The following is a 13,860-nucleotide window of genomic DNA, read 5'->3' on the forward strand; positions in this document are numbered from 1 at the left end:
AAATCTAGGCTAGATATTAATATCTAACTAAAGTTCGTCTGGAGCATCTTTGCTGAGTATAAATCTAAAGCGATCCAAAGCGAACAAACAACTGAATTGCTACAGCATAAATCAAACAAACGTTAAATCTTCCGAAACCCACTCAAAGCGATTTAGTATTGATTATGCCAGTTGATTGATATTACTCTTCACGTTGATTTATTTTTATATTCCACGTAACCCATTTTAGAACTGCTCTTCAACGCCATTCCTATCTTGAAACTTTCAATTTCAAACGGGAAGCTGCCAGGAAGAGTAGGGTATTTTCATTTCAGCCATGGTTAGAACAACAGCTTATGTTCACATACCGGTGTATAATTATAGCCACAAATATCGAAACGTGAGTGAATTGGGTAAGATTCATTGATTGGAAAATAATTCCAGTTATTTTTTCTGAAGTTGGATAAAATAAGCAACGATGTGAAACAGTTCTTGAAGGAATACGATCAAATCGTTCTGCACAAAGATCTGTATCGGAGTGTGTTCCATAGCTATCTGCGGAAAATTCGATCAAGAATACAACAGCTGTTGCTGAAATTCGAAGCAGCACCGTACGACGACGGTAGAGGAAATCTGGAGAAAGAGTTGTTCTGTTGTGGAGTAAGTAATCGATGTAGTTATTTGTAATAGCTTGGCACTGATGGCATACAAAATAAAAATTTGTTGAATTCATTGTAGCTAATGTTTCCCGATGCCGGAGATCTGAGAAGACATTATCATGCAGTTCATAATGAACCTTTTGCTCGATTGACAAACGTGATTGAGGTAAGTTTTACTCAAATTTTGACTAATTGTTACCAAAATTAACACTATCCCACTATGGCATAGACTGAGCCTTTGACCACAGAGAACAGACATCCAAGTAGAGATTTTAATGTGTGTAAGAAATTTAACGGTTGTTTTAAAAAGCAATCACCAAGTAGCAATTCTCCTGTAGAGGCGCTTTGAGCAGCCCAGCAGTAGCTTATGGGATCTTGCGTTCGATTTCCATACAATGATAATTAATGCGTGGAAAGTCGTACGCAATGGTGATTTTTAACGGATTTTCAGTTGTACCTTATGATCAAAAAAGAACCGGAATTTTATTAGAAAACGTGATTAATCCATCTAGCAGTGAGATGATACCTTTTTTATCAATCCGCATGTGTTTTTCGTATGGATATTCTTAGGTGTTTTAGTTCTCATGAAATTATTTTAATTATCGTCGTTTTGAACGGCAAATTGAGATTTGAATCACTCATTATCCTGTAATGTCGAAACTGCAAATCGTATCGAATTTCAATCTTAACGTGTGACAATCGATTGAACATTCCATGAGATGTCGAAGTAAGTTCCACTTTAGAGTTTTTCGTCATTATTTATGGTACTTCCAGAGCCGGTATTCAGGAACTAGCATAACCCAAAATGATTCGAATGGCCATAAATTAATACGCCAAACAATTTACATCTTCTATATCGGTATGAATTTTAAAAACTCATCATCTGTAATTCCAGTATCGGATAAAATTTACCAACTTTGTATGGGACCTTAAGTCCTTAAATTAAGTTTTTGTTAAAGTTCGATTTGGCCTTTTTTAGAAAATGATTGAGCTTTGAGAAACGATTCGATACTGAAACCGGAGTTCTAAAATCGGTGTAGCCGAAATCAGATAAATTACATTCCGAATCCAAAAACGAATACCGCTTAAACAGAAATAAATTTATTTCGTAAACGACTATCCAAATCTGTAAACCCGATAAACCTGATTAATTTTTGTGAAATGGACATTTTTATACTATGTGTGATATTTTATAGGATTTTAAGACCTCTCATTTGAATCATAGATGGTTTTTTGATTTCATTTGAATCTTAGATCGGTTCAGCCATCTACGAGTAAAATGAATTGCATTATTTTAATTTCGTTTCACAATGATATTGATTCAAGTAGTTAAAATCCTGTGGTTCCGCAATCAAAAGTCGGATCCAAACGTAATTCAGGAACCTTATTTGGGAGTATACTACATTTCATATGAATCTGAGTTTGTAGAAAACGGTTTAGCCATCTCCGAGAAAATTGAGTGAAATTATTTGTCACACACGCATTTGCTGATCTCGACGAACTGAGTCGTATGGTATATGAAAGTAAGTTTTTCCAGCATTTATTGCTTCAAGTAGTTAAAATCAATATCATTAAGTAATTACTTCCAACTCGAAAATGCTGATATCATCTGGTTTACATATGCCATATTCGAACGATTATGTTGCCAAAAACGAGAGGTGCTAAAATAGGTCCGAGGCAAAATGTCATGAAAAAGGATGCTGTACACAGTCTTTTGGTACTTGAAAACAATTGTATGTAACAGTATAAAAATCGTGTTTCACGTTGCTCCCAAGCATTGCTTTGTCATACAGCGCTCAAAACTCCTACTGCTGGAATAGAGGGAAAAGTCGCTTATACAAAAATGTCGATATCTTCGTTGAAAAAGGACGGATTTTAACAATCTATGGCTTGTTGGTAGCTATTACCGTGTGGAATCTAAGTATAGAAACATTTTCTGTTTTCAAGGTCAAGTGTGACAGATACTGTCAAAAAACTAAAAATTTTGACATAAAACTTCGTATAACTCAAAAAGTAAACATCCTACCTCAAAACCATTCAATAGCGTTCTGGGTGACGGGGAGACCTTTCATTTGCGACCAGTTTGATTAAAATCGGTCCAGCCATATCTGAGATCTCGACCTCTTAGTTGACAACACACATACACACACACACATATACACACACGGACATTTGTTCAGTTCGTCGAGCTGAATCGATTGGTATATGACATTCGGCCCTCCGGGCCACGAAAATTTTTTTTAAAGTTTGAGTGAATTCTATACATATTTTTTATATATATAAAAAAAGGTAAAACGCAAAATTTCAATTTTCAATAAATTTCTTTATTATCGTCTTCAAAGTACTCTCCTCCTGCGGCAATACATGCATGCCAACGCTTGATCCAATTTTCCATACAAGTTTTATAGGCCGCCGAAGGTATGGCCTTTAGTTCACGAAGCGAATTCTCTTTTATGGTCTCTATGGTCTCAAAATGCGTTCCCCGCAATGGCAATTTTTAGCTCAAAATTTCATATGACGGGATTTAAAACATGAATATTATTCTGTATGTCGATGTTCTAAAACACAAAATATAGAAGGCGCGTACGTTTTCAATAAGTACAATGATCAACTTTGCCATAAATATCAATTAGCACGTAGATTTTGAGTAGATATAGTGAGTTTAAACAAGATTGAATTCTATATTTTAGTTCTGATTATCGGATGCCAATCTTTGGTCATAAAAGTTGAATGGGAAAACCATCAACAAATTGTAACTTGGAACAAACTATTTTCTGTTTCAGTGTGACTAATGTGCGCGGTGGATCAAATCAAATATTCGTTACCAAGAACTTGTTTGGCAACCCTCGCTAAGTCGCACAAGCTCCGCCTCTTACGCATTTCAGGTTACATAGCTGTTTTAATGCACGTTGCAATGTCTTCAACTAGTTCCATAGATTTGTTTCATAGAGGTTACTGTCATTGAAGTGTAATAATGTGTGCTACTTGGGTTAGACAAAAAAAATATAAGTCGATTCTATTATATTTTTCAATAGTTTGCTATTGAAATACTGAAACTGATTGGTTGTTAAATTATATCAATCCACCAACAAATGATTAAGTTATTAACGTTCAAAATTATGACACAAAAAGGTTACGCGGCTATTTTGAAACTTTTATTTTACACCCGACCCCGTATAGAGAAGAGTAAGGCATATTTAATGTCAAAAGAGAGTTTTATTTAGGAGTTTTGTGACCACTGTTTGAGAATTGTTTGGCCATCAACTAATGAACTCACAAATTTAAACTGTTTTAAGCCAAATTTAGTAGCATTTTTTACGAAATTTGCATAGTTGCTCTAAATTACAGTTTAAAATTTTAAAGTCACTTCATCCCGTAACTGAGAGTCAAATTCGAAAAATACTTAAGAGCTCGCTATGAATGTATAAGACCTTTCGTTTAAGTCTAAGTTTGTTAAAATCGGTTAAGCCATTTCTAAAAAATATGAAGTAAGTTCCGTTTTAGAGTATAAAATATCCCTCATGGCTATGTGAAAAAACATTACGAAACAATAAATAATATGAGTTTGGCATAAAGGCTGTTTGGCATAACACAATGATTATTTTGGTTATGGAAGAACTGTAATTTTTAATAAATAAGGAGCAAAACAAAATTTAGCAAGTTTTTGAGATACAGCGATTTTTAAAATAAAGTTTACTAAAAATCGTCTACTTCCGCTTGCTTTTTTAATGTTTTTCGAGTTTTGTTATCCTAGGAGTAAATCTGTCTGAAAATTGATTATTGTATTTTTTCTGTAATATGATATTTTTGCCGGGTTTGAATGAATGGTTACTGTTGGATATGGAATTCCCGCTCCCGAAATCACAGGGTTACGAGTGTTAGACATTTGGCTATATTGCCTATTAATTTTCGTTTATATTCCAATGGACATTCTTTTCACTGGACTAGAACCGAATAATTCACTGTGTGGCTATGTCGAGTCGCCAAAGTACGAATAAATATTCTTTCTTTCTTGCAAAATACTCTAATTTCCACGTCTCCACCGAATAGTAAAGGGTGATTTCTTAAGAGGTGTAGGATTTGATTTTAGAAAACTCAAAAGATTTGAGAATTATAGACCAAACTGAACAAGTTTGACAATGACACAAGACACGACTCACGCTGTTCTGGCAAAACCAGTGTTGCCAAAAAGATACCAACAAAAAATCACCCTTTAGATGTTTCATTGCAAGTTGTAGGTTACAAAACACACTAAGATTCTTCCAAGCATTTGTTGAGCTCGAAGACATACGTGCATTTAAGATATGAATTTATTCAATATAACTTTATAAAACTAATCTATTATATCTATTCCAGCTCAAATCTGCATTAGGAAAACTGGATCACATGCGTCATCGGCTAAACGAATATATAAATTTTGGACAGGAGTACACCCTCAGTTTGATAATAGACCTGAAGCGAGTTTTGAAAAAAGTCAGCAATTCATTGAAATTTTAACGAATGTATTATAGTACCAATAAAAATTTATTAATTATAACGAACACTTCATGTTTACGTTTCCTGAAATCAAGTTCATAACCTTTGATTTTCGTCTATGTCTGCCGAAGCCACGAAGACGATGCGAAACAATTCACGCAACTGACCCTCACTAAGCATCGATATCCGCTTTACCGTCACATGCCTCCGGAAGTGCAAATGATCTTATTCAATAGCTGCCAAAGAGTTTATTTTGAACGATGCAATTGCGCTGTTCGATCAGTTCTACTCTAGCATCCATTCGACTGTAATTAAATTGCTCATTTCGATCGCCCCACGACAAAAAAGGCCTATTTGTTTACTTTCTCTTTCGATTACTCCGTAATAGCCAAAACAGAAATTTCTCCAAGATTTCCAATATTAATCGAAAGCTTGTGACTTTGGTTTGACAGTTAAATGTCAAACATACAATCAATCTGATAATTCGCGAAAGAAAAAGTAAACAAAGAGAAACCGTCATTCACAGCTAGGCCCTTTTGTCGTGGAACGATCAATTTGTCGACGAATAATTCAGTGTTTTAAGAAAAACTAATCCTCGGTTCGCGATAGTTTGATTTTTTTTTAATAGGTGGAACGAAAACATCGGCAGAATGGAGCAGATTGCTCATAATAAAGACGTAAGTAGTGAAATGATTCTAGAACGAGTGGAACTGATTGAATAACCAGTGTTGTTCGAAAACAGGTCGAAAAATTTGTGTCCGAAACCAAGTACTTCTTGGACGAGTTCGATTCCATCATCAGTCACTGGGATCTATCGGGAAATTTTTTTCTGCACTATCTTATCGAGATTCACGAAAGTGTGACACAACTCCTATCGAAATTTACCACCTTATCGTTGGATGGCGTAGGCGAACGTAAACATGAAAACTTCTTCAATTTACAATGTTGCGGGGTAAGTTTTTGTTTCCGAATATTCAGGTATAAGTCAAATCTTGATCTAAACAAAGGGAAATTTTTTTTCCGTAAACAGTTGTCATGATCTTCAATGTAATGTAGTTAACTTTAGCTTGCACAAAGCTTTTGCAGAAGAGGTATTTTAAATTTCTCTTGAGTGATGCCAATCGAAGGAAATCAAACTAACGTTAATTTTAGAAAACTATGCAAATAGACGTTATATAATGATTTGATCTTGATTTCTGTTCAATAGCAAGAGTTTCACACTGTCAAGGATCTACGATTGCACCATAACTCGTGCCGACACAAGAAGTCAGCGTCAATAGAAACAGATAACTGTGAGGTGAGTGGAAAGATACATTCTTGTCCTTGTTCGGACTATTTCAAGTCTTTTTTTATCCTCCACAGCTTAAATCGGCTTTGGTTAAACTTGCTTTTTTCTACCGAAGGGTTAACGAATATCTACAGTACGGAACGGAAGCCGATCGTTATTTGTGTTTGTATCTGAAGAAAATCCTGAAAAAGATAACGATCACGTTGGACACGTTTTCGCTGTAGACAACACTCGGTTGTACAATCCCTACACGGAAAAGCCTGCGATCGTAAAACAACCTGAATGTTAGATGTTTTCCTGAACTTTATTAGTTGAAATCGGCTACAGCTAATCGATTAATGATGTTGCTAAACTGTCAGTTTTATTTATCACACACCACAAACGGGTCACGGAATAATACAGTTGAGCAATGGCGATAAGGTGTCATCGCTACAACAGAGCCATGACACACTATCGCAGCAGTTGTCTGTATGCATGAGAGCAAAAAGTGTCACAATTGTTAGAGTCTATTATTCAGTTAGTTGAACTGAAATACCTAAATATGTCGCAATGTAATATAATTCGTAATGTAATTGAATAAAACTTTTAATATTTTATAATAATGAGAGATTAGAATTTAACGTTAGGGTTGAAAGTTTTCCGAAAATTTTCGTTGAATCAGGATAAATTTTGCTTTAAACTGATAGTGTATCTAAGTATCTGCTTATAGTTTCAAAACTAATCTAACTGGAATCCCAAGATGGAACTAATTAGCAAAATGTTCACAAGGCATCTGGTAGTTTTTATTTCACTAGCAGAATGGCTCGCTGAAAGAGCATTTTATCCCTTTTTGAACCATACTTTTATTTACATGAAATTGACAAAAATAACGTTCAATTTCTTTGTTTGTGAATTATTTACCCGCGAATATCGCGTATATATCCCTTCGAAAGACGTTGAAATAGACGGTGTTATCACCGAAGCGGGTGTTTCGGTTAAAGAGTTGCTTGAGCATGGAGTTGGACGTTTTAAAAACTCTATGCTTGAGGGAGTAAGGATACTTGAGTGCAAGCAATTGTACTCAGCATCTTTCGAAGAAGGAAACAAAACTTATCGACCTTCAGATTCGTATCGAGTAACATTCGCTGGATCTGCCTTGTCTAGCCATGTCCACATCGATAGAGTTCGCCTTCCTGTTCGGCTTTTCATACCAAATGTTATGAATTGCACGAACTGCAAAAAATTTGGCCACACAGCTACTTACCCAAATAACAATTCGAATGCCTTATGGTTTTGATTATAATTTATAGGAGTTTTATAATTGATTTGTCAATCACTACCTGTTTTATGACAACTATAATAAGTGTCTCTTTTAACCAGTAATATCATAGTTTTCAAAGCTTCTATAAAACCCTTTACCTGCACTAAAAATAAAATAAAAATAAAACAATTTGCACTAGAATAAAACCATGCAAACATTGCTTTCAAGCATTTTCTTTAAAACATTATTGCCAGTTAAATTCTTTCATAAATCTAGTTTTGTGTGTGTGCGTGTTCATTCTATGACAATTTCACTCAGAGTAAATTTGAGGGTTCTAAAGTACATTTATCACACATTAGTTGTAGGCTATTTGACTTATTGCTTCTTAGGTTAAGTGTAATTTGCATTAAAAGGAATTTCATGGCCGCCATTATGATGTTCTATACCGTAGCATTTATTGACATCAAATAAACTTCGAAATGCAAAAACGAGGAAATATGTTGGACTTTCATGATTCATTTTCAGATCGTATGCACAAGTTTTATCGCCACAGAATAGTTTTATACAAAAATGACGATGAATCACAAAAAATAATTTTCATAAATCATGGAGACTTTCGCAAAAACCGCATTTATTTCAAGGCGATTAGTTATAATTCTTATTTTTATCCTTACATTCACGATAAAAATAAAAGCGCATGAAGTTTTTACGTTCGGAAAAGGTCTCAAACTCGTAATTAAAATATAATATATTCTTACTGATTGCATTCAAAGTAGACATGACACACATAGTCAAGAAAAATATCATCAAAACGACAGTTTATTTATAGCGGAATTCATTCCATCCAAAGAAATTTAATGTTGATCGTAAAGCTGGTTTCAAAATTTTCTTGAATTTGGAGTTTTAAAGCGGGTTTATGCTGATTCTTCATTTTGATTTATAAACCTTATGAAGAATGGTCCACTTTGCAGGAACATGCTCTTATAGAGGTTTTCAGTAGGCTTTCGTGGAGTTTAAAGTTTTATTGCAAGATTTATTATGTAGCATTGAAGACAGCTACAAGTATTTAATAATATTAAAAATGTTACTTGGGTACTGTAGTAATAAGTCGAAATGTACAAAATGTCAAGGGCCTCATAAGGATAATCTTTGCGATAAAGATATTGAAAAATGTGGGGAAAATCCTCATGATGATCTTTCAGTATGCGCTGCATTTAAATTGCGTAAGGACAAAATGAAGCTTTCTTTAAAAGCACGGTCTAAGCGCACATATGCGGAAATGCTCAAAACTATCATTTATGTCCCACCTTTGGAATCCGAAAACGGTTTTTCAAATCTGGCGGAACCAGAGGAATCTGACTCTGACGGAAATAGTGAAGATACCTCGTTTGTCACTCCTCAAGGGTCTGTTAAGAGGAGATTAACAAACCACAAAATACCAAAAAAGACTCCTAAAATTACACCTTCAAAAAAAGATCCCCGTGTTAAATCTAAAAAGCCAAATTTAAAACCAAAAACTGTGCCTCCTGGTTTGTCAAATTCACAAACCAATCCAGGAACTAGCACAAGAAAAGACAATAATCCAGTGGGCTCCATTTCACAGCCACCAACAGGATTACTGAAGTTTTCGGAAATTGTTGAATGGATTTTCTCAGCATTCAATATAACTGAACCCTTAAAGACCCTCATAATGGCATTCCTTCCAATAGCTAGAACCTTTTTGAAGCGGTTATCAGCTCAATGGCCAATTGTCTCAGGTTTTGTATCTTTTGATGGATAATTTATCACCCGCCGCAAATGATACAATCACTGTCCTGCAGTGGAATTGTCGAAGCATCATGCCAAAACTTGATTCATTTAAAGTTTTGTTGCATAGTCAAAAATGTGATGTATTTGCTTTGTGCGAAATATGGCTTACATCAAATATAGCTTTAAATTTTAATGACTTTAACATTATACGTCTCGATAGAGACTCTCCGTATGGTGGAGTGCTTTTAGGAATTAAAAAATGTTATTCCTTTTATAGATTAAACATTCCTTCGACTTCTAGTATAGAAGTTGTTGCTTGTCAAATAAACATGAAAGGAAAGGACATTTGCATTGCTTCGGTATATATTCCTCCAAGAGCTCAAGTTGGACAACGACAGCTTAATGAAATGGTTGAAGCCCTTCCTGCTCCACGTTTGATTTTAGGAGATTTCAATTCGCACGGAATGATGTGGGGTTCCGTTTACAATGATAGCAGATCATCTTTAATATATAATATTTGCGACAATTTCAACATGACAGTATTGAATATGGGTAGCATAACTCGGACTCCAAGACCTCCGGCACGTCCAAGTGCATTAGATTTATCTCTTTGCTCGACTTCAATTCGACTAGATTGCACCTGGAAAGTATTTCCTGATTTACACGGTAGCGATCATTTACCAATCATCATCTCAATTAGCAGTAACAAATGTATTGCTAATTCAGGTAATATTCCATATGATTTGACAAAAAATATTGACTGGATTAAATACCAAAGTAATATCTCAAGTGTCTTAAATTCAATGGAAGAGCTCCCCCCACTTGAAGAATATGACTTCCTCGTTTGTTCGATTCTGGAGGCCGCAGAACAAGCCCAAACCAAACGATGTCTTGGTCCATTGTCTAACAGAAGGCCTCCAAACCCTTGGTGGGACAAAGAGTGCTCAGATGCTAAGCACGCGAAACAAAATGCTTTCAAGACGTTTTTAAAACGAGGAGGAGGAACTCCTCAGAATTTTGAAAAATTCTTGGTTTTAGAAACCAAGTACAAGAACATACTTCGGGTTAAGAAATGCAGCTATTGGAGACATTTTGTGGTAGGTTTGTCAAGAGAAACCTCAATGAGCACTCTTTGGAATACGGCCAGACGAATGCGGAATCGTAACGTAGGAAATGAGAGTGAGGAGTACTCGAATCGATGGATATTTGATTTTGCGAGGAAAGTTTGTCCAGATTCCGTTCCTACGCATAGCATTATTAGAGAGTCTTCTTCAAATGATGATTCCATTGATAGCCCCTTTTCAATGATGGAATTTTCCATAGCACTCATGTCTTGTAACAATAACGCTCCTGGATTGGACAGAATTAAATTCAACTTGGTGAAGAATCTGCCCGACCTCGCAAAAAGACGTTTGTTGGAATTGTTCAACAAGTTTCTTGAGCAAAATATTGTTCCACCTGACTGGAGACAAGTGAAAGTTATCGCCATTCAAAAGCCGGGGAAACCAGTTTCCAATCACAACTCATATAGACCCATTGCGATGTTGTCCTGCATCAGAAAATTGTTCGAAAAAATTATTCTACGACGTCTCGACACTTGGGTCGAGACGAACGGTTTGTTGTCAGATACTCAGTTTGGCTTCCGTAGAAATAAAGGGACGAATGATTGCCTTGCATTACTTTCGTCTGACATCCAAATTGCCTTCGCTCAAAAGCAACAAATGGCATCTGTATTTTTAGACATTAAAGGAGCATTTGATTCAGTTTCCATTGATGTTCTTTCAGACAAGCTCCACCAACATGGACTCCCAGCGGTTATAAATAATTATTTGCACAACCTTTTGTCAGAGAAACGCATGCATTTTTCACATGGCGATTTGGCAACACTCAGAATTAGTTACATGGGTCTCCCGCAAGGCTCATGCCTCAGTCCGCTCCTCTATAATTTTTACGTGAATGACATTGACAGCTGTCTAGTAACCCCATGTACACTAAGACAATTGGCAGATGATGGCGTTGTTTCAGTTACTGGATCCAAAGCTATTGATCTGCAAAAACCATTGCAAGATACCTTAGATAAATTGTCCGGTTGGGCTGTTCATCTTGGTATCGAATTCTCTGCGGAGAAAACAGAGCTGGTCGTCTTTTCAAGAAAGCATGATCCCGCGCAACTTCAGCTTCATATGATGGGAAGAATAATCGAACAGGTTTTGACTTTCAAATACCTCGGGGTGTGGTTTGATTCCAAATGCACGTGGGGAGGACACATTAGGTATCTGATAACGAAATGCCAACAAAGAGTAAATTTTCTTCGAACAATAACAGGGTCTTGGTGGGGTGCTCATCCGCAAGATCTAATAAAATTGTATCAGACAACGATACTTTCAGTGATGGAATATGGATGCGTTTGCTTTCGTTCCGCTGCAAACTCTCATATTATCAAACTTGAGCGAATTCAGTACCGTTGTTTGCGAATTGCTTTAGGCTGCATGCATTCGACACATACAATGAGTCTTGAAGTTCTGGCGGGAGTTCTTCCATTAAAAGATCGATTTTGGGAGCTTTCATCACGCCTGCTAATAAGATGTGAGGTGCTGAATCCCATGGTAATTAATAATTTCGAACGACTAGTCGAGCTTCGATCTCAAACAAAATTCATGACAGTATATTTTAACCATATGTCACAGGAAATCAACCCTTTAAGATATATTCCTATCCGTGTCAGCCTCCTAAATGTACCTGACTCAACTTTATTTTTCGACACATCCATGCAGCGCGAAGTGCGTGGAATCCCGGATCACCTACGCTCTATGGAAATCCCAAAAATATTTTCAAGTAAGTTTAGGCATATTGACTCTGAGAAAATGTTTTACACGGACGGATCGCGAATTGAAGAAGCGACAGGGTTTGGTATGTTCAACAATAATGTTTCGGCCTCATTCAAGCTTCAAGAACCTGCATCTGTTTATATAGCAGAGTTAGCAGCAGTTCATTATAGCTTGAATGTAATCGTCACATTATCTCCAAACCATTATTTCCTCTTCACAGATAGTCTGAGTGCAATTGAAGCCATTCGCTCAAACGCTGCTGGCAAAAATGAACCGTTTTTCTTGGGTAAAATAAAACAGTGTCTGAACGACATATTGAATAATAATTATCTAATCACTATAGTCTGGGTCCCGGCTCATTGCTCCATTCCAGGCAATGAAAGAGCCGATAATTTAGCCAAACGTGGTGCTATTGAGGGTGAAATTTATGAGAGACCGATTGCTTTCATCGAATTTTATAGCGCTACTCGCCAAAGAACACTTGCCAGCTGGCAAGCTTCTTGGGATAAAGATGATCTGGGTCGGTGGATGCACTCAATTATTCCTAAAATTTCGACAAAGGCATGGTTCAAGGGGCTGGATGTGAGTAGGGACTTCATTCGTTTGATGTCCAGACTCATGTCCAATCACTACACGTTAGATGCACATCTCCTTCGAATTGGACTTTCCGAAACTAATCATTGTGCTTGTGGCAAAGGCTATCGCGATATTGATCATGTCGTTTGGACATGCGTGGAGTATCGTGATGTCAGATCTCAACTAATAAATTCCTTGCGTACCCAAGGTAGACTATCCAATGTCCCAGTTCGAGACATTCTTGCTTGTCGTGACCTTTCTTACATGAAACTTCTTTATCATTTCATAAAGAAAATTGAAGTTTCAATTTAATAATTGACCCTTTTGAGGGTTAGTTCTGACTCCTACTGCGTCCATTAGTTCATCTAATAGCAAAATTTTAATAAAAATGATGTGCTGATACAAACAAACTCAAAATAGGTTACGAAATCAACAACAAATGTATAAAAATTTAAGCTTATCTTATAATTTATAGTAGTAAATCGCTTGGTTCAAATAATGTTCTTAAGTAGATTTAATAATAAATAACCAAATAGCTGATATGATATTTAAAAAATAAGAGGAATATGTTTTATTAAACTCAAATCGCTGTTACTATATTAGTATTATATTAGGTTAAGAATTCTATGTAAAAGTGATGATACGGCGAAGAAAAACTTATGTAAATTGCCTTAAGAAATAAACGTATTTATGAACGTTCAATTTCCATTTAAAATCTTCAACAAGAAAACGTTTCTAATCATTTTCAGCTAACTGACAGCATTCTAAAAGAGAACTTTCTTACATGAATGGACAAATTAAAAGATATGTTAGTGTTAGTAAGTAATAATATTTTAATTGAAACAACCAGGGCGTGAAACAACTATTGAAATGTTGCAATTTTGTGATCCGGGAGCTTTCCGTGTATGTGAATGAGAATGAACGAATGAATAACTGGTATGTTACACTCGGGTTCGGTATACACGTAATCTAACAACAACAAAATCCATAATATATTGAATCGGGTTCACGATGACCATCCTTTCCAATACCCACAATCCGCAACTAATTTTACTTCTATTCGCA

The 13,860-nt window shown here is 35.9% G+C and overlaps 2 protein-coding genes across 3 annotated transcripts; both read left to right on the forward strand.

Moving 5' to 3' along the window:
• Positions 1–225: 225 nt before the first annotated feature.
• On the forward strand, positions 226–5,179 carry LOC131431436 (uncharacterized). The gene is made up of 4 exons (XM_058597147.1): positions 226–379; positions 439–639; positions 718–804; positions 4,995–5,179. Exons 1-4 carry the CDS (start codon positions 317–319, stop codon positions 5,133–5,135), a joined length of 492 nt encoding a protein of 163 aa, XP_058453130.1. The 5' UTR covers positions 226–316; the 3' UTR covers positions 5,136–5,179.
• A 173-nt stretch (positions 5,180–5,352) lies between these two features.
• On the forward strand, positions 5,353–6,982 carry LOC131431437 (uncharacterized). 2 transcript variants are annotated; one of them, XM_058597149.1, is made up of 5 exons: positions 5,353–5,421; positions 5,724–5,791; positions 5,857–6,066; positions 6,322–6,411; positions 6,477–6,982. In XM_058597149.1, exons 2-5 carry the CDS (start codon positions 5,765–5,767, stop codon positions 6,624–6,626), a joined length of 477 nt encoding a protein of 158 aa, XP_058453132.1. In that variant the 5' UTR covers positions 5,353–5,421; positions 5,724–5,764; the 3' UTR covers positions 6,627–6,982. The 2 variants fall into 2 exon arrangements, with proteins under 2 accessions (XP_058453132.1, XP_058453131.1); XM_058597148.1 differs by lacking the exon at positions 5,353–5,421 and having other exon boundaries at positions 5,472–5,791.
• Positions 6,983–13,860: the final 6,878 nt, after the last annotated feature.

This window comes from Malaya genurostris, chromosome 2 (assembly GCF_030247185.1).
Source record: "Malaya genurostris strain Urasoe2022 chromosome 2, Malgen_1.1, whole genome shotgun sequence".
Lineage (NCBI taxonomy): Eukaryota > Metazoa > Arthropoda > Insecta > Diptera > Culicidae > Malaya > Malaya genurostris.